General features: G+C 44.0%; 1 protein-coding gene across 1 annotated transcript in view; it reads left to right on the top strand.

Moving 5' to 3' along the window:
* Positions 1–27832, top strand: part of LOC122915088 (obscurin-like) — a 61009-nt gene that overhangs the window by 29076 nt on the left and 4101 nt on the right. Inside the window, exons 11-19 of the mRNA XM_044261649.1 lie at positions 6881–7156; positions 11524–11799; positions 13936–14211; positions 18896–19171; positions 23855–24130; positions 25090–25365; positions 26204–26479; positions 27127–27411; positions 27534–27800. Of these exons, the coding sequence (XP_044117584.1) occupies positions 6881–7156; positions 11524–11799; positions 13936–14211; positions 18896–19171; positions 23855–24130; positions 25090–25365; positions 26204–26479; positions 27127–27411; positions 27534–27800 (2484 nt within the window). The remainder of the gene's footprint in view (positions 1–6880; positions 7157–11523; positions 11800–13935; positions 14212–18895; positions 19172–23854; positions 24131–25089; positions 25366–26203; positions 26480–27126; positions 27412–27533; positions 27801–27832) is intronic.

The following is a 27832-nucleotide window of genomic DNA, read 5'->3' as shown; positions in this document are numbered from 1 at the left end:
CCATGGGTTTTCGGTGTACTAGAATACATTTTCCTCCTTGCACATGGGAATGAAGGTTCCCTGTGCCCCTGTGTGTAGCAGAATCCAGAGCTCTGGTCTGTTGCAATCTGTGCACAAAGTATGGCAAGAGCAGAGGGCTGGGAGATACCTGGTAGGCACATGTGAAGTCGGGATTCTCTTTCTGAAGCAAATCTTGCTTCTCCCCTCTAAGAACATTTGGTTCAGAATTCCCCCTGGAGTCTGAGTCACAGGTTTAAAAATAGAGAGGAATGAATGGATTATTCTGCACCCACTTGCTTTGTTAAAGATGAGTTCCTCTGTAGCAGCCTCTGTATGACAAGGCAGTATTTCACACCATTGTCTGGAGACTTGTGTGTCTGTCCCATTCTGGCTGGTTCATAGTGAAGGCTGAGATCTATTTTCTTGTTGTGCTGAGTCTTAATGGCCAATCAAGATGGCCTGCAGCCCCACACTGGCTTCTAGGGGCCACCACCCGACCATTTGCTATTCTTTTTTTTTTAATTAATTAATTTATTTTCAGCATAACAGTATTCATTATTTTTTCACCACACCCAGTGCTCCATGCAATCCATGCCCTTTCTAATACCCACCACCTGGTACACCAACCTCCCACCCCCCCGCCACTTCAAACCCCTCAGATTGTTTTTCAGAGTCCATAGTCTCTCATGGTTCACCTCCACTTCCAATTTACCCCAACTCCCTTCTCCTCTCTAACATTGCTTGTCCTCCATGCTATTTGTTATGCTCCACAAATAAGTGAAACCGTATGGTAATTGACTCTCTCTGCTTGATTTATTTCACTCAGCATAATCTCTTCGAGTCCCATCCATGTTGCTACAAAAGTTGAGTATTCATCCTTTCTGATGCAGGCATAATACTCCATAGTGTATATGGACCACATCTTCCTTATCCATTCATCCGTTGAAGGGCATCTTGGTTCTTTCCATAGTTTGGCGACCGTGGCCATTGCTGCTATAAACATTGGGGTACAGATGGCCCTTCTTTTCACGACATCTGTATCTTTGGGGTAAATACCCAGGAGTGCAATTGCAGGGTCATAGGGAAGCTCTATTTTTAATTTCTTGAGGAATCTCCACACTGTTCTCCAAAGAGGCTGCACCAACTTGCATTCCCACCAACAGTGTAAGAGGGTTCCCCTTTCTCCACATCCTCTCCAACACATGTTGTTTCCTGTCTTGTTAATTTTGGCCATTCTAACTGGTGTAAGGTGATATCTCAATGTGGTTTTAATTTGAATCTCCCTGAGCGCTAGTGATGATGAACATTTTTTCATGTGTCTGATAGCCATTTGTATGTCTTGATTGGAGAAGTGTCTGTTCATATCTTCTGCCCATTTTTTTCTATTAATTCATTTATTTATTTTTTTTCCAATTTATTTATTTTCAGAAAAACATTATTCATTATTTTTTCACCACACCCGTGCTCCATGCAAGCCGTGCCCTCTATAATACCCCCCACCTGGTACCCCTACCTCCCACTCCCCCGCCACTTCAAACCCCTCAGATTGTTCTTCAGAGTCCATAGTCTCTCATGGTTCACCTCCCCTTCCAATTTACCCAAATTCCCTTCTCCTCTCTAACGCCCCTTGTCCTCCATGCTATTTGTTATGCTCCACAAATAAGTGAAACCATATGATAATTGACTCTCTCTGCTTGACTTATTTCACTCAGCATAATCTCTTCCAGTCCCGTCCATGTTGCTACAAAAGTTGGGTATTCATTCTTTCTGATGGAGGCATAATACTCCATAGTGTATATGGACCACATCTTCCTTATCCATTCATCCGTTGAAGGGCATCTTGGTTCTTTCCATAGTTTGGCGACTGTGGCCATTGCTGCTATAAACATTGGGGTACAGATGGCCCTTCTTTTCACGACATCTGTGTCTTTGGGGTAATTACCCAGGAGTGCAATTGCAGGGTCATAGGGAAGCTCTATTTTTAATTTCTTGAGGAATCTCCACACTGTTCTCCAAAGAGACTGCACCAACTTGCATTCCCACCAACAGTGTAAGAGGGTTCCCCTTTCTCCACATCCTCTCCAACACATGTTGTTTCCTGTCTTGTTAATTTTGGCCATTCTAACTGGTGTAAGGTGATATCTCAATGTGGTTTTAATTTGAATCTCCCTGAGTGCTAGTGATGATGAGCATTTTTTCATGTGTCTGATAGCCATTTGTATGTCTTGATTGGAGAAGTGTCTGTTCATATCTTCTGCCCATTTTTTGATATGATTATCTGTTTTGTGTGTGTTGAGTTTGAGGAGTTCATTATAGATCCTGGATATCAACCTTTTGTCTGTACTGTCATTTGCAAATATCTTCTCCCATTCTGTGGGTTGCCTCTTTGGTTTTTTTTGACTGTTTCCTTTTTTGGGCATAAGCTTTTGATTTTGATGAAGTCCCAAAAGTTTATTTTCACTTTTGTTTCCTTTGTTTTTGGAGACATATCTTGAAAGAAGTTGTTGTAGCTGATATTGAAGAGGTTACTGCCTATGTTCTCCTGTAGGATTCTGATGGATTCCTGTCTCACTTTGAGGTCTTTTATCCATTTTGAGTTTATCTTTGTGTATGGTGTAAGAGAATGGTCGAACCATTTGCTGTTCTTTCTGTCATATGTGGGTGTGTGCAGATACCAAAACACTGACTGTGTATTTTTTTAATGTTATTTTCAAGAGAATATGACAAATTATTTTATGGTAATAAACATGAAAATATTTGGCAAATCAACCAAATACTTGGAAAACTCTGTAAAAAGTGACACAAGAAGATTTCAACACTTCAAATAGTTCTAGAAACTTTTATTTATTTATTTATTTGAGATATATATATATATATATATATATATATATATATTTATGTTAGTCACTGTATAGTCATTAGTTTTTGGTGCAGTCTTCCAAGATTCATTGTTCATGCACCACACCCAGTGCTCCATGCAATATGTGCCCTCCACAATACCCACCACCAGGCTCAGCCATCCCCACATCCCCCTCCCCTCCAAAACCCTCAGTTTGTTTCTCAGAGTCCACAGTCCTCCATGCTATTCCTATGTTCTACAAGTAAGTGAAACCATATGATAAAACAATATGACTCTTTCTGCTTGACTTATTTCACTCAGCATAATCCCCTCCATAATCTCCTCCAATCCCATTCATGTTGAAACAAAAGTTGGGTATTCATCCTTTCTGATGGAGGCATAATACTCCATAGTATATATGGACCATATCTTCTTTATCCATTCTTCCATTGAAGGGCATCTTGGTTCTTTCTACAGTTTGGCCACTGTGAATGAATTGCTTTAATGAACATTGAGGTACAGGTGACCCTTCTTTTCACTACAGCTGTATCTTTGGGGTAAATATCCAATAGTGCAATTGCTGGGTCACAGGGTAACTCTATTTTTAATTTTTTGAGAATCCCCACACTGTTTTCCAAAGTGGCTGCACCAACTTGCATTCCCACTGACAGTGCAGGTGGGTTCCCCTTTCTCCACATCCTTTCCAACATTTGTTGTTTCCTGCCTTGTTAATTTTGGCCATTCTAACTGGTGTAAGTTGGAATCACAATGTGGGTTGTTTTTTTTTATTTTTTTGCTGTTTCAATTCAATATTTTTTTTAAGATTTTTCCCCAATTTATTTATTTTCAGAAAAGCATTATTCATTATTTTTTTCACCACACCCAGTGCTCCATGCAAGCCGTGCCCTCTATAATACCCACCACCTGGTACCCCCCCCAAAGACACAGATGTCGTGAAAAGAAGGGCCATCTGTACCCCAATGTTTATAGCAGCAATGGCCACAGTCGCCAAACTGTGGAAAGAACCAAGATGCCCTTCAACGGATGAATGGATAAGGAAGATGTGGTCCATATACACTATGGAGTATTATGCCTCCATCAGAAAGAATGAATACCCAACTTTTGTAGCAACATGGACGGGACTGGAAGAGATTATGCTGAGTGAAATAAGTCAAGCAGAGAGAGTCAATTATCATATGGTTTCACTTATTTGTGGAGCATAACAAATAGCATGGAGGACAAGGGGCGTTAGAGAGGAGAAGGGAATTTGGGTAAATTGGAAGGGGATGTGAACCATGAGAGACTATGGACTCAATATGGTTTTGATTTGAATTTCCCTGATGGCTAATGATGATAAACATTTTTTCAAGTGTCTGCTGCCCATTTGTATGTCTTCATTGGGAAAGTGTCTGTTCATGTCTTCTGCTCATTTTTTGATGTGATTATCTGTTTTTTGAGTGTTGAGTTTGAAGAGGTGTTTATAGACCTCTGGATATCAGCCCTTTGTCTGTAGTGTCATTTGCGAGTATCTTCTCCCATTCCGTGGGTTGTTTCTTTGTTTTGTTAACAGTTTCCTTTGCTGTGCAGAAGGTTTTGATCTTGATGAAGTCACAAAAGTTCATTTTTGCTTTTGTTTCCTTTGCCTTTGAAGACATATCTTGAAAGAAGTTGCTGTGGCTGATGTCAAAGAGGTTACTGCCTATGCTGTCCTCTAGGATTTTGATGGATTCCTTTCTCACATTGAGGTTTTCATCCATTAGAGTTTATCTTTGTGCATGGTGAAAGAGAATGGTTGACACAAGAAGATTTCAGGACCTCAAATAATCCTAAAGCCTTTTATTTATTTATTTAGAGATTTTATTTATTTGCCAGACAGAGAGAGAGAGAGCGCATACAAGCACAAAGGGGAGTGGCAGGAAGAGGGAGAAGCAGACTCCCTAATGAGCAAGGAGCCTCATGCAGGACTTGATCCCAGGACTCTGGGATCATGACCTAAGCTAAAGGCAGATGTTTAACTTACTGAGCCACCCAGGAATCCTGCCCTAGCGCCTTTTATTTTTCTAATTTTTAATTTTTTTTTAATTTTTGATAAACATATAATGTGTTTTTATCCCAGGGGTACAGGTCTGTGACTCGCCAGGTTTACATATTTCACAGCACTCATCATAGCACATACCCTCCCCAATGTCCATATCCCCACCACCCTCTCCCATCCCCACTCCTCCCAGCAACCCTCAGTCTGTTTTTTGAAATTGAGTCTTTTGATGGATTCCTTTCTCACATTGAGGTCCTTCATCCATTTTGAGTCTATTTTCATGTGTGGTGTAAGGAAGTGGTCCAATTTCATTTTTCTGCATGTGGCTGTCCAATTTTCCCAGCACCATTTGTTGAAGAGACTGTCTTTTTTCCATTGGACATTCTTTCCTGCTTTGTTGAAGACTAGTTGACCATAGAGTTGAGGGTCTATTTCTGGACTCTCTATTCCGTTCCATTGATCTATGTGTCCGTTTTTTTGCCAGTACCATACTGTCTTGATGATGACAGCTTTGTAATAGAGCGTGAAGTCTGGAATTGTGATGCCATCAACTTTGGCTTTCTTTTTCAATATTACTTTGGCTATTTGAGGTCTTTTCTGGTTCCATATAAATTTTAAGATTATTTGTTCTATTTATTTGAAAAAAATGGATGTGATTTTGATAGGAATTGCATTAAATGTGTAAATTGCCCTAGAGCCTTTTAAACAAACAGAGATATAATGAATAATCTTGCACCACATGTACTTTCTAACTGGTAAATTATGTGAAATGTTCTTAAAGGAAATTATTGCATAATCACGGACATTTTTCTTTTTCCCCCTTTTAAAAAAGATGTATTTAATTATGAGAGAGAGAGAGAGAGAGAGATGCATGGACGGGGGGGACAGAAGGATAGAAAGATAAACAGACTACCTATGCAGTGGGGAGCCTGATATGGGGCTCAATCCCAGAACCCTGAGATCACGACCTGAGCCAAAACAAGAGTCAGATGCTAACTGACTGAGCCACCCAGGTGCCTCTATTCCTGGAGAATTTTCTGAAGAATAGAAAAGAGAGATGTTTCTGATTTACTTTAGAGAGACAATGTAATGCTGATAACCAACATCTGACAAGGAAAGTATGAAAAATTCAAATCGCAGGTCAGTCTATTATGGATTTTTGAAGTAAAAATCTTAAACAAAACATTAGGAAAATAAGTCAACAATATATTTAAAAGATAATACACCATATTGAAGGCTATAGTCCAGGAATGCAAGACTATTTAAACATAGGAAAGATTATCAAATTAATATAATGCATGACATTAAGAGACTGATTTAAAGAAATGAAGTGACTCCTTCCATAAATGCAGAGTAAAGTGATAAAATTTAACTATATATATAATATATACATATCATATATATAATATATCTCCTAAAAACAAGCATGGAAAAGACAAGTAATACTATTGAAAACTGGGCAAAAGTCTTGAGCCAAAGAGCAAACATTAATGACCAAAAACATTGGAAAAGATCATTCACTCTGTGAACCCTTAGGACCAGGCTGGGGATGGCTCTGGGAGGTACAACTCTACTCCCCCAAGGTGGCCAACAGTTGACAACACACAGCAGGTGACTGTGGAGGTACAACTCCACTCCCCCAAGGTGGCCAACAGTTGACAACACACAGCAGGGACTGTCCTGCACTGTGGACAAGATGCTCTCTACATATTCATGTGCAAGGCTGAATCATCTGAGAAGGTTGAGGTGTGCCTGCATCGTGACCCCACAGAAACTCTCCTAGGGGAGTGTGTGCACAGGGAGACCTTTCAGTATCTCCACTGCCCAGGTGGAGCAGTGGTAGAATGTATAGATAAATTGTGTTCGTCTTTTCTAGGAAGGTGGCAAATCTTCTCTTGGTCACACAGCTGGAGATGACTGCCCTACCACCTGTTTAGTCCTTTCTCTAGTGCTGCATGTTGAATTACATGGTGTGTTTGACCCTGTGTGTCTCTCCCTGTCCCCAGAGCCTCCAGCTGTGTTTGCCAAGGAGCAGCCAGCACGCAGGGAGGTGCAGGCCAAGGGGGGGGCCAGTGCCACCCTGAGCTGTGAGGTGGCCCAGGACAAGACGGAGGTGACGTGGTACAAGGATGGGAAGAAGCTGAGTGCGAGCTCCAAAGTGCACATGGAGGCCAAGGGTCGCAACAGACGGCTGGTGGTGCAGCAGGCGGGGAAGGCGGACACCGGGGAGTACAGCTGCGAGGCCGGGGGCCAGAAGGTGTCCTTCCGCTTGGACGTCACAGGTCAGTTCTTGTAGTGAATTAGCCTTGTTTGGGAACATGGAACTGATTTTTGAACCCAGATTATCCTTAGTATTAGGGATAGTATCACCATCACCATCACCTCACATGTCACATTCTCCCACCTTCCTATTTTCACTCCCATGACCAGGTCAAGAGTGGCTTGACTGGATGGGTGTGTAAGAAGGAGGGGGAGCACTTGTGTCCACCTTCAGTGGTGTTTAGCACATTGATAAATTCTATGTTCTATGTTCCTCAAACTTGCCCAGTTTCTTCGTGGCCTGGAACTCTGCTTGGCATTTGAGTCTGAAGGAGCACAGGTGCTTCTCACCTGGGAATATGTAAATTTCCTTCTATTGGATCCTCTAGCAGATACCAGGTTTGCTCCCTCAGAACCACAGGCAGGTTATCACCAGCCAGATGTTTGGATCCCATTGATCAAGGATAAATGGGAAATTTCAACTACCCATCTGTACTTGTAAATATATCAGACTGACTTGGATTATCCACATTTTAGATGTTCTGTGAATCTCTTCCTTCCTTGTTCATGGATAGAGAAGCTCTTTCTGCTTTTTCTGAGACATCTAGATCCATTCCATGCTGTGATGTCCGTACAGAGTATACAAAAGTAGAGATGGGTAGATACACACCTGTGACACGTACCTCTAGGTACAGGATATTCCTTTTAAAGCATATCTTTTGTATTCAGTTAAACCATTCTTTGTCAGAATTCCTTTGGCGTCTGATATATAAATTTAGAAATAGAGAGGAACAAAAACTTAAGCCATGTCAGCACACATTGCTAAAGATGAATTACTATTATGGCAGCCTGACTGGTGGACCAGTATTTATTTGGTAGCATTACCTAATGGTTGGTGTCTATTTGTGCTTCCTTGGCTGGCTGATAGAGAAGGTTGAGGAATTTATTCATTTTCTTTTATTAAGAGAGTCTTAGCATTCAATAAAGGTCCCACATTTGACCTGGAGGTGCCACCACAGAACAGTGTGGTATCCTATCTGTACTTAGTGGTTTGCAGGTGTGTATAGATAGCAAAAATCATGCTAGTTATCTTTGTGAAACATTATATGAAGAGAAATTGACAGATTGTTTCATGGTAAGAATTTGGAAGTTTTTAAATTTAATAGGAAACTAACATATCAAAGCTGACATAAAGAGACATAGAAAACTCAAATAGTCCTATAAATTTTAAAGAAATGGAACAAGTAATAAAAAAATATTTTCAGGGCACCTGTAGGCCAGTTGGTGAAGAATCTGACTCTTGATTTCGGCTCAGGTCATGATGTCAGGGTTGTGAGATCAAGCCCTGTATTGGGCTCTGTGGAGATTGCTCAAGATTCTCCCTGTTCTTCTAACTTTGGCGCTCCCTTCTCTCTCCCTCTCTAAAAAAATTAATAAATATTTTCATAGAGAACAGTCTGAGCCAAGTGGATCTACTGGTTAGTTTTACCAAATATTCCTGAAAAGGCATTATTCCATTTTCATGAAGGTTCTTCTAGAGAATAAAAAAAGGATGTACAGTCTCCAACTCATTTTATGTAGATGTAGATAGCATAATATTAATGTTGAAATCTTATGAAGGAAATGTATGGAAAATTATAGTCCAATACCTTATGAATATCAAGGCTAAGCTCTTAAACAAGATATTAGCCAACCAAGTTGGACAACATATGAAAGGAACAATATAGTATGATGGAAGTTGTAGTACAAGAGTGTCTGGTTGCTTTAACATTAGAAACTTTAAAAAGCAGAAGAATGCATGATATTAACATCCTAAAAGAGAAAAAGTTGGTCATCTTAATAAATGCTGAATAAAACTATTTGGTGAAATTTAATTAACATTATCCTGTAATACAAAATTATTAACTAACTATAAATAAAGGGGTTAGTTAGCATCACACTTAACAATTAGCCAAAACATGGAAAGAATGAAAATGAACTTTTGGAACTTCATCAAGATCAAAAGCTTCTGCACAGCAAAGGAAACAGTCAACAAGACAAAGAGGCAGCCCATGGAACAGGAGAAGATATTCGCAAGTGACAATACAGACAAAGGGTTGATATCCAAGATCTATAAAGACCTCCTCAAACTCAACACTCAAAAAACAGATAATCACATCAAGAAATGGGCAGAAGAGATTTGGAGAAGACACTTCTCCAAAGAAGACATACAAATGGCTAACAGACACATGAAAAAATGTTCATCGTATCTAACCATCAGGGAAATTCAAATCAAAACTACATCGAGATACCACCTTACGCCAGTTTGAATGGCTAAAATTAACAAGACAGTAAACAACATGTGTTGGAGAGGATGTGGAGAAAGGGGAACCCTCTTACACTGTTGGTGGGAATGCAAGTTGGTGCAGCCACTTTGGAGAACAGTGTGGAGATTCCTCAAGAAATTAAAAATAGAGCTACCCTAAGACCCCGCAATTGTACTACTGGGTATTTATCCCAAAGATACAGATGTAGTGAAAAGAAGGGCCATCTCTACCCCAGTGTTCATAGCAGCAATGGCCAGTTGCCAAACTGTGAAAGGAACCAAGATGCCCTTCAACGGACAAATGGATAAAGAAGATATGGTCTATATATACTATGGAGTATTATGCCTCTATCAGAAAGGATGAATACCCAAGTTTTGTATCAACATGGATGGGACTGGAAGAGATTATGCTGAGTGAAATAAGTCAAGCAGAGAGAGTCAATTATCATATGGTTTCACTTATTTGCAGAGCATAAGGAATAACACAGAGGACATGGGGAGATGAAGAGGAAAAGTGAGTTGGGGGAAATTGGAGGGGGAGATGAACCATGAGAGACTGTGGACTCTGAGAAACAAACTGAGGGTTTTGGAAGGGAGGGGGAAGGGGGTTGGGTGAGTCTGGTGGGTATTGTGGAGGGCATGTATTGCATGGAGCATGGGGTGTGGTACATAAACAATAAATCTTGGAACACGGAAAAAAAACAAAATTAAATAAATAAATAAATAAAAGCAAGTAGCCAAAACATGGAAAGAGCTCAGCTATCCATCGGCAGAGGCATGGCTAAAGAAGTGGTGGTATGTATATACAATGGAATATTACTCAGCCATCAGAGAGAGTGAAATCTTAACATTTGCCATGATGTGGACGGAACCAGAGGGTATTATGCTAAGCGAAATAAGTCAGTCAGAGAAAAACAAATATCTTATGATTTCACTCACATGTGGATTTTTTTTCAAGATTATATATATATATTTTTAAAGATTTTATTTATTTATTTGACAGACAGAGATCACAAATAGGCAGAGAGGCAGGCAGAGAGAGAGGAGGAAGCAGGCTCCCCACTGAGCAGAGAGCCCAATGCAGTACTCGATCCCAGGACCCTGGGATCATGACCTGAGCCAAAGGCAGAGGCTTTAACCCACTGAGCCACCCAGGCGCCCCTCACATGTGGAATTTAAGAAAGAAAACTGATGACAATGGGGGAAGGGAAGGGAAAAGAAAATAAAATGAAAACAGGGAAGGAGAGAAACCATAAGAGACTCTTAACTGTAAGGAACAGCAGCTGAGGGCTGCCGGAGGGGGGTGGTTGGGGGGATGGGGTAGCTGGGGGATGGGCATGAAGGAGGCATGTGACAGAAAGAGCACTGGGTGTTACATGCAACTGAGGCATCACTAAATTCTACCCCTGAAACTAATGTAAAAAAGTGAAAGACCTGACTTTGTGATTGGAAATGGGGTAGGGAGGCTTTCTGTCCAGCGACTGGCAGCACGATAAGGAGGAAAATCAGAGAAAGGTATAAAATAAAGGAAAGAAGTGGAGTTTAGTTTATCTTTTTCTTTCAGTATTTTGTTTACATTCCAGTTAGTTAACATATAGTGTAGAATTCTCTTCCGATGCTAATGGCCAAAGACACCTGAAAATTCGCCTCACTTTATCAGTGGTCAGAACCTTGCAAAGATGGCCACGGGCAGGTACAGCTTCCATCCCACAAGGCTACCAACAGCCGACAGTGCAGGACAGGCATGAGGGTGGAGTGGAGGAGCTCCTGCACATGGCTGAGGAAAGACTCTGCCTCACCTGGGAAGATGGGCCTGATTCCTGACCCCACAGATCCTCTCCTAAAGGAGTATGTGTGGGGAGGGCTTACAGCATCCACATCCGCAGAACAACACGGAACTGTGGTAGGTGGTACCAATAGACTGTGGGTACCCACTGCTGAGGGAGTTTCTCCGGGGCACACAGCTGGTGCAGAACCTGGGGACATTTCTGTCCCCCTGCCTCTCCATTCAGGTTCCTTTCACCACTGCTGCATTCCTAACTTACAAGGTGACTCTGACGGTGTGTGTCCATCCCTGTTCCCCAGAACCTACACTGGTGTTTGCCAAGGACCAGCCAGCACACAAGGAGGTGCAGGCCAAGGCAGGGGCCAGTGCCACCCTGAGCTGTGAGGTGGCCCAGGACAAGACGGAGGTGACATGGTACAAGGACGGAAAGAAGCTGAGTATGAGCTCCAATGTGCACGTGAAGTCCAAGGGCTGCAGCAGGCAGTTGGTGGTGAAGCAGGCGGGGAAGGCGGACACTGGGGAGTACAGCTGTGAGGCAGGGGACCAGAAGGTGTCCTTCCACCTGGATGTCACAGGTCAGTTCTTTCTGGTACCACCTTGTCTTGTTTGGAGGTAATGAAAACATTGCATTGCAGAACCCACAGGCTCTGATGCTCTTTCCCTTAGTCTTCCGGTTTCACCTTGGCCATCCTGTTGTCTTCTGTTTTCATAGGCATGGCTATGACTGGTGGAGTTTTAATGAGAAGGGTGCATATGGAGGGAGAGGGAGCCCTGAGCAGTGCTTTCATGTCCTAATGCTAAGTCATGCATCTTAGCACCTGCAGAGAACACTCCCAGCATCCCCTGGTGCCCAGGACGAAGGCTGTGCTTCATGCTTGGGTGCAAGTAGCTCAGCATCTCACACTTTGGTTATGTGACTGTGCTGCTTCTGGGTGCCTCAGGTGCCCTGTTCAGGATTGCATGGGATTCTTGCTAGTGAGAGACATTTTGATTTCTTTAAATCAGGATGGGGAAGTTTTGACCATATAATCACCCTTACAAATATCTCAACTGAACTTTGGATTGTGATGTTTTAGGACACCGTTTTACACATGGATATATGCTATCTGTGCACCTCAAGGCAGGGACAGTTACCAGATCAAGGGGACAAAATAAGACAGAAACAGATTCTTGCATAAGTGGACTCCTGCCAAACCACAGGGTTTTTTGGTTTGTTTGCTTGTTTTGTTGTTGTTGTTGTTTTACTGCAGTGTCTGTGCGAGAAGTAGAGAAGGGTTGTTGTTTTCATAAATAGTGCTTGGATCATTTAACCATATGGAAAAAATTAAATTTTACTGGGAATTCACACAACACCCAAAAAACCCCTGGTAGGTTAGAGACCTCAGTATAAAAGCTAAATTCCTAAAAGCCTGCAGTGACAACACAGTTTTTTAAAGACCTGGATAAGGGAGGATCCCTTTAATAGTGTACAAGTGCCCTACAAGCAACGGGGCAAGATAGACATATGTGACTACATTAAAACCCAAAATCTCGTTCATCAGAAGAGGCCATGAGAGAGTGAAAAGGCAAATCCCAGAGTTGGGAAAAGAACTTTAAACCACATAGTTGTCATTTCTTAACATGTAAATATGTAAAGAGTGTCTTAAAATGAATAAAGACAGTACTGTTGGTGTATGAGCAAACCCACGAACAGTGTCACCACAGAAGAGCAAAGCGTTATGGCCAGCCCAGTAATGTTGGAGAAGGTGCCCAGCCTCCTGAGTCAGCAGACAGAGACAATCAAGAGGAAGGATAGTGACTCCCACCAGATGGCCATCAGCTGATAATACTAACACAGGAAACAGCTTGGAGTCTCAGGAGCTTTGTAGACTAGAGGTGGAAAAATTACCTTCAAACCATACAGAAAAGATCTGAAGAAATGTAGAGGAACACATGTGTCATGACCCCACAGAGCCATGCACAGGGAAAGTTTCTCAGACTCCCTACCTGGATCAGTCCATGGGGACTGGGTGTAGGGTCCCCACCTGGGACAGCCCACGGGGAGCAGGGGTGGAGTGTAGATAAATTATGTTAGCTGTTGCTGAGAAAGTGGTAGAACTCCACACCACACAGCTGGTGCAAAGCCTGGAAAGAGTTCTAGTCCCCCTCCTCCCTGTTTAGGCCTATTTTCCCAAGGCTGTATTCTTCTTTTAAATTTAAAATCAACTAATTAACATGTGGTGTATTGTTTGTTGCAGAGGTAGAGTTCAGTGATTTGTCAGTTGTATATAACTCCCAGTGCTCATTTCATCACCTGCCTCCTTAATGCCCATCACCCTGTTACCCCAGTCCACCACTCACCTCCCTTCCAGCAACTGACAGTTCTCTTCCTAGAGTTAAGAATATCTTAGGGCCTGTCTCCCTCTCTGATACTGTCTTGTTTTATTTTTCCCTCCCTTCCCTTATGATCCTCTGTTTCATTTCTTAAATTCCGCATATGAGTGAAATCATAGGATAATTGTATTTCTCTGATTGACTTATTTCACTTATTAATACCCTGTAGTTCCATCCACCTTGTTGCAAAAGGAAGATTTCAATTTTTTTTGGATGGCTGAGTAATACTCATTTCTGTGTGTATATACCACATCTTTATCAATTCATCTGTTGATCCCAGGGCTGTATTTTTGATCTACATGGTATGTTTGACTTCATGCATCCTTCCCTGTCCTCAGAGCCGGCTGCTGTGTTTGTCAAGGATCAGCCAATGAACAGTGAGGTACAGGCCAAGGTGGGGGCCAGTGCCACCCTGAGCTGTGAGGTGGCCCAGGCCCAGACAGAGGTGACGTGGTACAAGGATGGGAAGAAGTTGAGTCCGAGCTCCAAAGTGCACGTGGAGGCCAAGGGCAGTAACAGGCGACTGGTGGTACAGCAGGTGGGGAAGGCGGACACCGGGGAGTACAGCTGCGAGGCAGGAGGCCAGAAGGTGTCCTTCCGCCTGGACGTCACAGGTCAGTTCTTTGAGGGTATGAAATGAGCCTCACTGGGAGATGAATTGGGACTGGCCGATAGCCTAAACACACCTTTTTGTTCTTTCCATTAGACTACTCTCTTCATGTCTTCTATCCATTCACATATGGTTTTAATGCCCATGCAGGACCAAAGAAACATGATTAGAGGAGGAAAGTGATTGTGTTATACCACAAATTGTGTGTCCACATAGCAGAGCTGGTCACATTTTCCCAGCTCCTGCTCAGAACCCACTGGTGAACCTTGGTGTCTGGTGGTAAGGATATCCCTGATGCTTGGGCTGAGGTAGACCAGACGTCCCTCCCCTGGAGTGGTTGGGGAAGGTCATCTGTGTCTTCCCCAAGCATACTTGAGAGTTCCGGCTAGCAAGAGATGTTTGACTTCACTGAACCAGGAAGACTGGAAATCTGGGCCACACGATCACACTTGGAGTTTTCTCAGGACTGTGCTCTGAGTTTTCACAGTTTTAGGTGTTTTGGGACACTTCTGCATTTTCACAGGGTTCTAGAAGTTCTCTCTGCACCCGTTTGTAGCCACATCTAGGTCCGTATTTTGTGGCAGCATCTATGTAGATTACCCTCCAGAGAGCAGAAAATTACAAATCAATCAGTTCTAGGGAACTGTATTGAAACTTCCACAAGAAAAACAAGACAAGCTGTGCAGTCCTAAAACTCAGAATAAGTGGAATGACAACAAATAATCTTCTCAGAGAATGCTATTCAAGCCCAGTAGCTCTACTGTTAAATTGTACCAAATATTCTGGAAAGATAGTATTCCACATTCATAGAATTCTTATAGAACATAGAAAAAAGATAGTCTTCAACTCATATTTTGTAGGTAATATATCAATCCCAAAATCTGACAAGGTAAATATGAAGAATTCATATAGTCCACTATAGTCTGATTCCTGGAATGTAAGGCTCCTTTCACACAAGAAACTCTAGAAAATGAATACAGAGCTTGATGTGAACAAAATGAAAGAAAAAAAATCTATGTGGTTTCCCCAGTAATTGGAGAATTTTAAAAAAAGCACTAGATAAGATATAGCATTATGAATCCAGGAAAAATATTTTATAATATTTAGCATCAATTGCTGACACAAAATTGTTCACAAAGTAAAAATAGGAGGTCTTGTCCTTAAGTGTACTAATTGGTGGTATTGAAAGAACTAGCTGGCATCACACTTCATGTGAAATCTTGAAAGTTTTGCCTCTGAGATGGGACCAAGACAGGGAAGCCAGGGGTCACCACTTTTATGTAACATTTACAACACACCAAGGAAGAAAATAAAATGCAGGTATAAAAGCTGGAAAAATAACAAAAACAGAGCTAAGAAATGAAATAGTTATCAATGTAGAAAATCCCAAACAGTTAATTATTTGATGGAAAAGGGAGTGGGGAAAGACTACAACACAGAAAAATCCATATACAGGAAACATTTTTAAATCTAGACACCAAATATATGGAGGATGACTTTTTTAAAAATTTCTTTTCACTGTAACAGAATTCATTGCTTTTGCACCACACCCAGTGCTCCATGCAATCTGTGCCCTCCCTAATACCCACCACCTGGCTCCCCCAACCTCCTACCCCCTGCCCCTTCAAAACCCTCAGGTTGTTTTTCAGAGTCCATATTCTCTCATGGTTCACCTCCCCTTCCAATTTCCCCCAACTCCCTGTTCCTCTCCATCTCCCTATGTCCTCCATGTTATTTGTTATGCTCCACAAATAAGTGAAACCATATGATAATTGACTCTCTCTGCTTGACTTACTGCACTCAGCATAATCTCTTCCAGTCCTGTCCATGTTGCTAAAAAAGTTGGGTATTCATCCTTTCTGATGGAGGCATAATACTCCATCGTGTATATGGACCACATCTTCCTTATCCATTCGTCTGTTGAAGAGCATCTTGGTTCTTTCCACAGTTTGGTGACCATGGCCATTGCTGCTATAAGCATTGGGGTACAGATGGCCCTTCTTTTCACTACATCTGTATCTTTGGGGTAAATACCCAGGAGTGCAATTGTAGGGTCATAGGGAAGCTCTATTTTTAATTTCTTGAGGAATCTCCACACTGTTCTCCAAAGAGGCTGCACCAACTTGCATTCCCACCAACAGTGTAAGAGGGTTCCCCTTTCTCCACATCTTCTCCAACACACATTGTTTCCTGTCTTGTTAATTTTGGCCATTCTAACTGGTGTAAGGTGATATCTCAATGTGGTTTTGATTTGAATCTCCCTGATGGCTAGTGATGATGAACATTTTTTCATGTATCTGATAGCAATTTGTATGTCTTCATGGGAAAAGTGTCTGTTCATATCTTCTGCCCATTTTTTGATATGATTATCTGTTTTGTGTGTGTTGAGTTTGAGAAGTTCTTTATAGATCCTGGATATCAACCTTCAGTCTGTACTGTCATTTGCAAATATCTTCTCCCATTCCGTGGGTTGCCTCTTTGTTTTGTTTACTGTTTCCTTTACTGTGCAGAAGCTTTTGAAGTCCCAAAATTTTATTTTTGCTTTTTTTTTTTGGAGCCATATCTTGAAAGAAGTTGCTGTGGCTGATATCAAAGAGATTACTGCCTATGTTCTCCTCTAGGATTCTGATGGATTCCTGTCTCACATTGAGGTCTTTTATCCATTTTGAGTTTATCTTTGTGTACGGTGTAAGAGAATGGTCGAGTTTCATTCTTCTATACGTAGCTGTCCAATTTTCCTAGCACCATTTATTGAAGAGCCTGTCTTTTTTCCACTGTATATTTTTTCCTGCTTTGTCGAAGATTATTTGACCATAGAGTTGAGGGTCCATATCTGGGCTCTCTACTCTGTTCCACTGGTCTATGTGTCTGTTTTTATGCCAGTACCATGCTGTCTTGGTGATCACAGCTTTGTAATAAAGCTTGAAATCAGGTAAGGTGATGCCGCCAGCTTTATTTTTGTTTTTCAACATTTCCTTAGCAATTCAGGGTCTCTTCTGATTCCAGACAAATTTTAGGATTGTTTGCTCCAGCTCTTTGAAAAACGCCGGTGGAATTTTGATCAGAATGGAATTGAAATTATAGATTGCTCTAGGCAGTATAGACATTTTAATAATGTTTATTCTTCCGATCCAAGAGCATGGAATGGTCTTCCATCTTTTTGTGTCTTCTTCAATTTCTTTCATGAGTGTTCTTGGGAGATGACTTTTAAGGGAATTTTTAAGGTGTTACAGTAGCATTAGAAGGACCCTTTACCAATTCCTGTCTAATAAAGGATATTTTAAAGGTTTTTGGGAAAAATAATTCAAACATCATTAAGAAACAGAGAAAGAAATCTAAATCATGGTTAGAAAGTGATGGAAGAGCTAAATGTGTTCAGTCCTCATCATAACCCAAATAATAGCTCTTTGTGTGCAAGACTATTGACAAGTTCATTGCAAAAGCCAAAGTGTACCAAGTCACTCCTGAAAAGAGAGTGTGGGGACATTTGCTGTGACTGCTATCAAGGCTTTTTGTAAAGCTACAGCAAGTCAGACAAGTGGTTCTCTGAGCAGGGTTTGAGAAACAGCCCAGAGGAACAGAACAGTGAACCAAGAAATAGCTCTGTATAGAACCTCATGCCTTCTCTTTTTCTGTTTTTGTTTTTACCCTGGTGCTAAGTGTGAAGGTAGTAAAGGGACAGTCTTTTCACAAATAGTGATAAGATATTTAACCATGTGGAAAACTGAAATTAAGTTGGATGTCTATTTCTTGCCTTGCCAAACAGTCAACTCCAGGTGGGTTAGAGACCTCAATGTAAAACAAGTTCTATTGAGACAATGTAGGTCATTCATGACCTCAAGGTTTTGAAAAATTCCTTAAACCAAACTAAATGCACAATACAAAAAGGTCAAATTAATAGATTTGCCTGTAATAGAACTCTTAGCTTTTTTTTTTTTTTTTTACTAGAAACATCATAAAGGAACAGAAAGGCAAGTCACAAAGATGGGGAGAACACATAAAACCTCTAACGTATAATTATTTAAAGAGCTCTTAAATAAATCTGAATGAAGACAATGCTGTTGAAAATGGGGCAGAACATTTGAGAGGTGACACCATGGAAAAGCAAACATTAATGACCAATGACTTCAGGATAGGTACTCCACTCCTGAGTCATCAAGACCATGCAAGAGACAGCTATAGAACGTACAGTGTCAGTCCTGGAGGTTGCAAAAAGTTGACAACACAGAGAAGGCAAGAATGTTGAATAGCAGGAATTGTCCTGTATTCTAGATGATGCTCCTTGCAAATCACGTGGGGGAATCCTCTTGGCATCTAGAGGCATTGGGCATGTAGCCATCATGACCCACAGTTCCCATGTGCTCAGAATTCCCACCTGAACAGCCTAGATGGAGCAGTGATAGAATGTAGGGTCTCCACTTGGGACAGCAACCAGGTGGAGCAATGGTAGAATATATGGTCCCCATCTGGAGCATTGTATGGTCTCCTACACAGAGCAGGGAGAAAATGGGTACATATTGTGTTACTCAGTGTCAAGAAGACTATGGAGTTTTCCAGATCACACAGTGGATGCAGAGCCTGGAGATGTTTCCAGTTTCCCTGCCTCCCTCTTTAGTCCTTCTTGTCTTAATGCTGCCTTCCTAGTGGAAATGGTCTCTTCAATCATGTGCATTTCTCTCTGTCCCTAGAAACCTCCATGGTGTTTGCCAAGGAGCAGCCAGCATGCAGTGAGGTGCTGGCCAAGGCAGGGGCCAGTGCCACTCTGAGCTGTGAGGTGGCCCAGGCCCAGACAGAGGTGACGTGGTACAAGGACGGAAAGAAGCTGAGTACAAGCTCCAACGTGCACGTGGAGGCCAAGGGCTGCAGCAGGCGGCTGGTGGTGAAGCAGGCGGGGAAGGCAGACACTGGGGAGTACAGCTGCGAGGCAGAGGGCCAGAAGGTGTCTTTCCACCTGGATGTCACAGGTCAGTTCTTTCTGGTACCACCTTGTCTTGTTTGGAGGTAATGAAAGCATTGCATTACAAACCCCACAAGCTCTGATGCTCTTTCCCTTAGGCTTCATGTTTCACCTTGGCCATCCTGTTGTCTTCTATTTTCATAGGCATGGCTATGACTGGTGGAGGTTTAATGAGAAGGGTGCATGTGGAGGGAGAGGGGCCATCTGTGCCCTGAGCAGTGCTTTTGTGTCCTAATGCTTAGTCATGCATCTCAGCACCTGCAGAGAACACTCCCAGCGTCCCCTGGTGCCCAGGACGAAGGCTGTGCTTCATGCTTGGGTGCTGAAGTAGCTCAGCATCTCACACTTTGGTTATGTGACTGTGCTTCTTCTGGTTGCCCCCGGTGCCCTGTTCAGGATTGCATGGGATTCTTGCTAGTGAGAGACATTTTGATTTCTTTAAATCAGGATGGGGAAGTTTTGACCATATAATCATCCTTAGAAATGTCTCAACTGAACTTTAGAATATAATGTTTTAGTTGTTTTAGGACACTGTTCACTGTTTTGCACATGGATATGTTATCTGTGCACCCGTATAGGTAGCAAATCTAGACCCATGTTTTCCTTCAAAGGCTGTGCAAAGTAAACAGAACCAGAGCGTTGGTATGTATGTGCCTGAGATAGTCACATGCAAGTTATGGAATTCTCTTTCTAAAGAAAATCTTATTTCCTTGTGTCCTCAGTAAGACCATTCTGTATCAGAATTCCTCTTGGACTTTAATTTACAGGTTTAGAAAGGGAGGAAGTAAGCAGTCTAGGCTATATCATCATGCTTTGCTATAGATGAGTCCTTGTGGTGGCAGTCATTGGGTGGTGTAGGAGTATATAGTGGCATTTCCTTGTGGTCATGTGTATTTGTGCCTCTGGGGTGCTTTATGGGGAAGTCTGAGGGCTAAATGTATTTTCATTTTGGTAAATTGCTCTTAAGCTCAGAGAATGCTGGGCAGTAACACCACATTGACTCCCAGGTGCCAACATACAATAGTTATGATAGTATATCAGTATATAATATTTTTGGGTATGTACAGATACCACAAAACTTACATATCTCTAAAATGATTTTTTGTGAGAGTATGGCATGTTATTTTATGAAATCAGTTCACAGAGTTTTGATAAATTGGCCAAATTCTTAGAAAAGCATATGAAAAAGTGACACAAGAAGAAATAGATAACTTAAGTAGTCCCATCACTTTAAGTGCATGGAAATAGTAATCAAAATTTTCATAGAGAATGATCTAAACCTAGTGGTTTTGTTGATAAATTACACCAAATATTCTGGAAAGTAATTATTCCATGTTCATGGAGATTCTCCTAGATAATAAACTAAAGATATATATCCTCCAGTTTGATTCACAGAGCTAATATAACACAGTACCAAAATCTGACAAGGAAAGTAGGAAGGATTAAAATTTTATGCCAATCTCCTGTGGATATCTAGGCCATGTCTTCAACAAACTATTGGCAAAGTCATCTGAGAAGGATGTCAATGAAAATACACTATTTTGAAGTCTTAGTCTAGGAATGCAATGTTGGTTTGATAGTCAAAACATTAGAAAATCACTGTAGTTGATCCTTGCATGATGAGGGGGTAGGGGTGCAAATTTCCCATGTAGCCAAAAATCCATATATAACTTTTCCCCAAAACTTGACAGTTAATAGGCTATTGACTGAGACTCTAATAACTTAGTTGATTAACACATATTTTGTGTGCTATATGTACTATACATTGTATTCTTACAGTAAAGTAAGCTAGAGAGAAGAAAATGGTATTAAGAACATTACAAGAAAGAGAAAATACATTTGCAGTTCTGTAGTGTATTTACTGAAAAAATCTGCCTTTAAATGGACCTGTAATGTTCAAACATTGATTAAGAATCAACTGTATAATGTGACACTAACTGCTCAAAGGAGAAAAACAATAGCTTATCTCAATAAATGCATAAGAAAGTTTGATAAAGTATAACATAAACCCCAAGCAAATGTTTGATAAATTTTAGCCTCCATTCGTGCTATAAAATTCTTAACCAACTAGCAGTAAACCAATTCTTCTATACTTTGATAAACAGTACTACAGGAAACAACAGAAACATCATACTTAATGCAAAACCCTGAGGGGTTTACCTATGAGATAGGGATTAAGAGAAGAAGATACACTGTTAACACTCACAGCACCGAAGGAGGAAATAAAATGCTTAAAACTTGGGAAACAAGGTAAAATTCATAGGTGATATAATCACCAAGTCCGAAATTCCAAAGGAAAATTGTTAGACTTTGTGTGTAATCAGAAAGATAACCATGTACAAATGTGAACACATAGTAAATGCTTCTGTATGTATGTACCGGCAAGAAACCATGTGAAAGTGAAAATTTAAAAGATTTATAATGGCATCAGAAGTATCATGTTTCTAATTCCAAATCTAATAAAACGTGCTTAGTAACTTTGTGAGGGAAAATTATCGAACATTTTTGAGAGAAAATAAAGAAGGTCTAAGTAAATGGATAGGAATCCATGGAACAATCTGAGATGTTCATTGATAATTCAAATCCAAGCAGATTTTCTTTGGGAGGATGGTGGAGGGTGATGAAAATTGATAAGTAGTTTCAGTGTGAGTATTTGCACTACAAATACCTGCCATAGCATTACTATAAAGCTACAGTGACGTAGACAGCCAGATCGCAAAGATTGGACAGTTATCAGATAAAAAGAACAGAATAAAGAGCTCAGAAACAGACCCATCCATATATGAACTCCTGCCTCATCTGCACTTTTTCTTTTTTGACAGCATGTATGGTCTTTGAAATAAGAAAAATAATTTTTTGCCATTAAACCATATGGAAAAAAAGTTGTCAGATAATTCACAGTGCACACAAATCCAATTCTAAACGAGTTGGAGACCCCAGGGCAACAGGTGGCACAATGACCCTCTGAGATGAGGAGGAATCCTCTGAGATGAGGATTAGATTACAGTCTAATAAGGGAATTCTGACAACAGAAATGCACTAGCCACCTTGGGACAGGAATGACAGGATTTCCCACAAAGAAATGAAAATCTTTGATTCATTAGAAGACACCAGAAAAGAGTAAAAAGACAAGCCACACACATGTGGAAGAGAGACACCTGTCATGCAAATAGAGCTCCTAAAAATAAATGTGAGAAAGACAGGCAGGGCTATTGGCCATTGGACAAATACATGACACTGACATTACCTAAGAGCAAGCAGCAATGACAGGAAAGACTAGAGAAGTTGCTCCACTGTGTGAGTCATGAGAATATGCAAAAAAAAAAAAAAACCCACACAAAAACAAAAACAAAACAAAACAAAACAACAACAACAAAAAAAAAAACCCGCAAAATCCACAGCAGGCACAACTACATACCACCAAGACTGCCAGCAGTTGTCAGGACAGAACTTGAAACTCTGAAGCCTGAGTAACTCTGTGCACTAAAGGGAAGGGGCTCCTTGAAAACTTTGTGGGAAGACTTTGCATCCTCTGGGAAGGTTGAGGTGTGCAGATAGCAGGAGTCCACAGGTTCCTGTGAACAGGAGTCTCTTTCAACATTCACACCTGCAAGACCAACATGGGGCAGTGACATAGTGTCTGGTCTCCACAAGGGACCAGTGGAGCAGTGGTAGAATTATCCTCACCTGGTACAGCTCACATGGAGCAGAGATAGAATGAGAGGTCCTCATCTGGGACAGCCCATGTGGAACAGTGATAGAATGTGCGGTCCACAACTGGGAAAGCCCACGTGGAGCAGTGATAGAATGCATGGTCACCAGCTGGAACAGCCCCATAAAGCAGTGATAGACTGTGTGGTCCCATGTGGGACAGTCCACGTAAAGCAGTGAGAGAATGTGTGTTCCCCACATGGGCCAGCCACGTGGAGCAGGTACAGAATGTGTCACACCTGGGACAGTCCTTGGGGAGCAGTGATAGAATGCGTGGTCCCCATCTGAGAGAGCCCACGTGCAGCAGTGATAGAATGTGTGGTCACACCTGGGACAGCACATGTGGAGCAGTGTTAGAATGCGTGGTCCCACCTGGGATAGTGCCCGTGGAGGAGTGATAGAATATGTGGTCACCAATGGGACAGCCCACATTGAGTAGTGATAGAATGTATGGTCCCCACTTGGGACAGTCCTTGTGGAGCGGTGATAGAATGTATGGTCACCATATGGGACAGCCCACATGGAGTAATGATAGAATGTGTGGTGTACACTAGGGACAGCCCATCTGTAGCAGTGAAAGAATGTGTGGTCCCTATTTGAGACCACCCACATAGAGCACTGATAGAGTTTGTGGTTCCCACCTGGGACAGCCCTTGTGGAGCAGTGATAGAATGTATGTTCCCCACCTGGGATAGCCCACGGGAAACAGTGACAGAATGTATGGTCCCCACCCGAGACAGCCCACGCAGAGCAGTGATATAATGTGTGTTCTCCCACCCACAGGGCTGATGGGATTGGGTAGGTAGATTGTGTTGCTTAGGGTCAAGAAGGCTATGGGGCTTTTCTGGACCTCACAGCGGATGCAGAGCCTAGAGACGTTTCCAGTTCCCCTCCCTCCCAGTGTAGTCCTTCTTCCCCTAGTGCTGCCTTCCTAAGGCACATGGTATCTTCAATCATGTGCATCTCTCTCTGTCCCCAGAACCCTCTGTGGTGTTTGCCAAGGAGCAACCAGCACGCAGTGAAGTGCAGGCCAAGGCAGGGGCCAGTGCCACCCTGATCTGTGAGGTGGCCCAGGCCCAGACAGAGGTGACGTGGTACAAGGACGGGAAGAAGCTGAGTACAAGCTCCAACGTGCACGTGGAGGCCAAGGGCTGCAGCAGGCGGCTGGTGGTGCAGCAGGCGGGGAAGGCAGATGCTGGGGAGTACAGCTGCGAGGCTGGGGGCCAGAAGGTGTCCTTCCGCCTGGATGTCACAGGTCAGCGTTTGGGTTAAAACTCTAGCCTTGATCGAGGGTGATGGTGGGATAAGCATAGAGTCCAGACAGACTCTGGAGCTCTTTCCATTAGACTTAACACTTCACATGTCCCTCCTTTGGCCTCCGATTCTCATACATGTGGCTGAGCCGATAGAAATTGGATAGGAAGGTGTACATGGAAAGGTTTGCTAATTCCTGTGAACCATGACTGGTGTTCCAGGGATGATACCCACCCGGGACAGCCAACGTGGAGCAGCAGTAGAATGTATGGCTCCCACCTGGGACAGCCCACATAGAGTAGTAATAGAATGTGTGGTCCCCACCAGGGACAGCCCATGTGGAGTAGTAATAGAATGTGTGGTCCCCACCAGGGACAGCCCATGTGGAGTAGTAATAGAATGTGTGGTCCCCACCTGGGACAGCCCACATAGAGTAGTAATAGAATGTGTGGTCCCCACCTGGGACAGCCAACGTGGAGCAGTGATAGAACGTGTGGTCCCCACCTGGAGAAACTGGGCAGAACAATGGTACAATGTTTAGTACTCACCTGGAACAGCCACGTGGAGCAGTGGTCATATGTGGTTCCCACTTGGAACAGCCCATAGGAGATGTGGTAGAGTTAGGGACCCCCTGGAACAGTCCACATTGAGGAAAGGGAGAATTTAGGCTTTTCACTCCTTCAGGCAACATAGAGCTGGGACAGTTCATGAGGACCAGTGGTAGAATGTATGGTCCCCACCTGAACAAGCCCTCATACAGTAGTTACAGAATGGGTACATGAATTGTGTTACTTATTGCTGAGAAGGCTATAGGGCTTCTCCAGATGACACAACTGACACAGAGCTGACAAAGGAGAAGTTTCCATTCCCTCTGCTTCCTGGTTCAGTACTTCTTAACCCAGTGCTGCCTTCCTAACAGACATGATATCTTCAATCATGTGCGTCCCTCTGTGTCCCCAGAGCCCTCCGTGGTGTTTGCCAAGGAGCAACCAGCACGCAGTGAAGTGCAGGCCAAGGCAGGGGCCAGTGCCACCCTGATCTGTGAGGTGGCCCAGGCCCAGACAGAGGTGACGTGGTACAAGGACGGGAAGAAGCTGGGTGCGAGCTCCAACGTGCACGTGGAGGCCAAGGGCTGCAGCAGGCGGCTGGTGGTGCAGCAGGCGGGGAAGGCAGATGCTGGGGAGTACAGCTGCGAGGCTGGGGGCCAGAAGGTGTCCTTCCGCCTGGATGTCACAGGTCAGTGTTTGGGTTAAAAATCTAGCCTTGATCGAGGGTGATGGGATAAGCATAGTGTCCAGACAGACTCTGGAGCTCTTTCCATTAGACTTAATACTTCACATGTTCTTTCTTCTGCCTCCTATGCTCATACACGTGGCCGAGCCAAGAGAAATTGGGTGGGAAGGTATACATGGAAGGGTTTGGGTATTCCTGTGAACCATGACTGGTGTTTCAGGGATGGTCACCCCCAGGACAGGCCACCTGCAGCAGAGATACAATGTGTAGTCCCTACATGGGACAGCCCACGTGGAGCTGTGATAGAATGTGTGTTCCTCAACTGGGACAGCCCACATAGACGCGTGATAGATTCTGTGGTCCCCACCTGGGACAATCCACGTGGAGCAGTGATAGAATAAATGGTCCCACCTGGGACAGCCATGTGGAGCAGTGATAGAATGTGTCGTTACACCTGGGACAGCCCCCATGGAGTAGTGATAGAACGTGTGGTCCCCACCTGGGAGAGCCCACACAGAGCAGTGATAGAATGTATGTTCCCCACCTGGGATAGCCCATGTGAAACAGTGACAGAATGTATGGTCCCCACCCGAGACAGACAGCCCACGCAGAGCAGTGATATAATGTGTGTTCTCCCACCCACAGGGCTGATGGGATTGGGTAGGTAGATTGTGTTGCTTAGTGTCAAGAAGGCTATGGGGCTTTTCTGGACCTCACAGCGGATGCAGAGCCTAGAGACGTTTCCAGTTCCCCTCCCTCCCGGTGTAGTCCTTCTTCCCCTAGTGCTGCCTTCCTAAGGCACATGGTATCTTCAATCATGTGCATCTCTCTCTGTCCCCAGAACCCTCTGTGGTATTTGCCAAGGAGCAGCCAGCATGCAGTGAGGTGCTCTGCAAGGCGGGGTCCAGTGCCACCCTGATCTGTGAGGTGGCCCAGGCCCAGACAGAGGTGACGTGGTACAAGGACGGGAAGAAGCTGGGTGCGAGCTCCAACGTGCACGTGGAGGCCAAGGGCTGCAGCAGGCGGCTGGTGGTGCAGCAGGCGGGGAAGGCAGATGCTGGGGAGTACAGCTGCGAGGCCGGGGGCCAGAAGGTGTCCTTCTGCCTGAACGTCACAGGTGTGTGCCAGGGTTCCGTAAAGGTAATAACATCCTGACAAGTCAGGAAAGGAGCCCCTCTTGGACCGGATAGGGGGACAGTTGTGTGTTGCACCTATGTTGGGTTCTCTGTGATGGGCCCAGCCCAGGATTCTGTCTACTGCCCAGGTGCTCGGACTGGAGAACTGCAGCCCCTCTTTTTGGCTGTTCTGGGCATCCACTTCTCCAAGCATCTCCCCTTCTGCCAGAATCCCACTGTAACCAGCAGATAACCGGCCATGAGCCTTTCTTGGTGTCCTGTAGACCCCTCAGGCCTGTGGCCTGTGGCAGGCACCATTCTCTGTCTAGGACTGTCCCGTTCTAGGGAAACATGAGCACACATGTTTCCCGTGTTTAATCCTCCCTAGGCAGCTATGGAGCCTCACTGAAGGGGCTCTTGTCTTGGGATCCTAAGTGTCCAGCTGTGATGTGGTCAGCCTTGTGGGCTTGCCCTTGCTTGGATGCCCATCCTGACCTGGGCCTGGGCAGACTGTCCTTTCCTGCCTCCCCTCCTGGGCCTGCTTCCCGATGCCCTTCTGTAATATGGACCCAGGCCTGCTGCTAGGGGCGATGGGGCCCAAGCCAGGAACACAAGAGCCCTGCTCTTATGCTCACTGACCTCCCCCCAGAGCTGGAGCCTGAGTCCCCTGCCCTGGAGAGACCTGGCCACAGGGAGCCTCTGGTCGTCAGGGAGCATGAGGACATTGTCCTGACAGCCAAGCTGGCCACACCCTCTGTGGCCGCGGTGACATGGCTCAAGGACGGTGTGGAGATTCGCCGAAGCAAGCGGCACGAAACAGCCAGCTTGGGGGACACCCACACCCTGACCATCCACGGGGCCCAGACCCTGGACAGCGCAGTCTACAGCTGCCGTGTGGGCACGGCAGGGCAGGACTTCCCTGTGCAGGTGGAAGGTCAGCAGGACTGGGGGCGGTATTCTGGGAACCCCATGTGTGCAGGGGGCGGGGCTGGAGCGGGCTGTCCCCAGTGAGGGCCAGCCAAAGTCCCGCAGCTGATGCCCCTTCCTGTCCTGCAGAGGTGGCCACCAAGTTCTGCCAGCCCCTGGAGCCTGTGAGCGGGGAGCTGGGGGGCACGGTGACGCTGGTGTGCGAGCTGAGCCCACCCCAGGCCGAGGTCGTGTGGCGCTGTGGGAGCACACAGCTCCGGGCTGGGAAGCGCTTCCAGATTGAAGCCACAGGGCCCCGGCGCTGCCTCACAGTGTCAGGCCTGCGGCTGGAGGATGCGGGGGAGTACACGTGCGAGACTCGCAACGACCGCACCAGCGCACAGCTCACCGTCAACGGTACTCAGTGGAGGGCCACGTGGGTGGGCGGG

The sequence above is a fragment of the Neovison vison genome, chromosome 1 (assembly GCF_020171115.1).
Source record: "Neovison vison isolate M4711 chromosome 1, ASM_NN_V1, whole genome shotgun sequence".
In the NCBI taxonomy this organism is placed as follows: domain Eukaryota; kingdom Metazoa; phylum Chordata; class Mammalia; order Carnivora; family Mustelidae; genus Neogale; species Neogale vison.
This window is presented reverse-complemented; position numbering and strand designations above follow the sequence as displayed.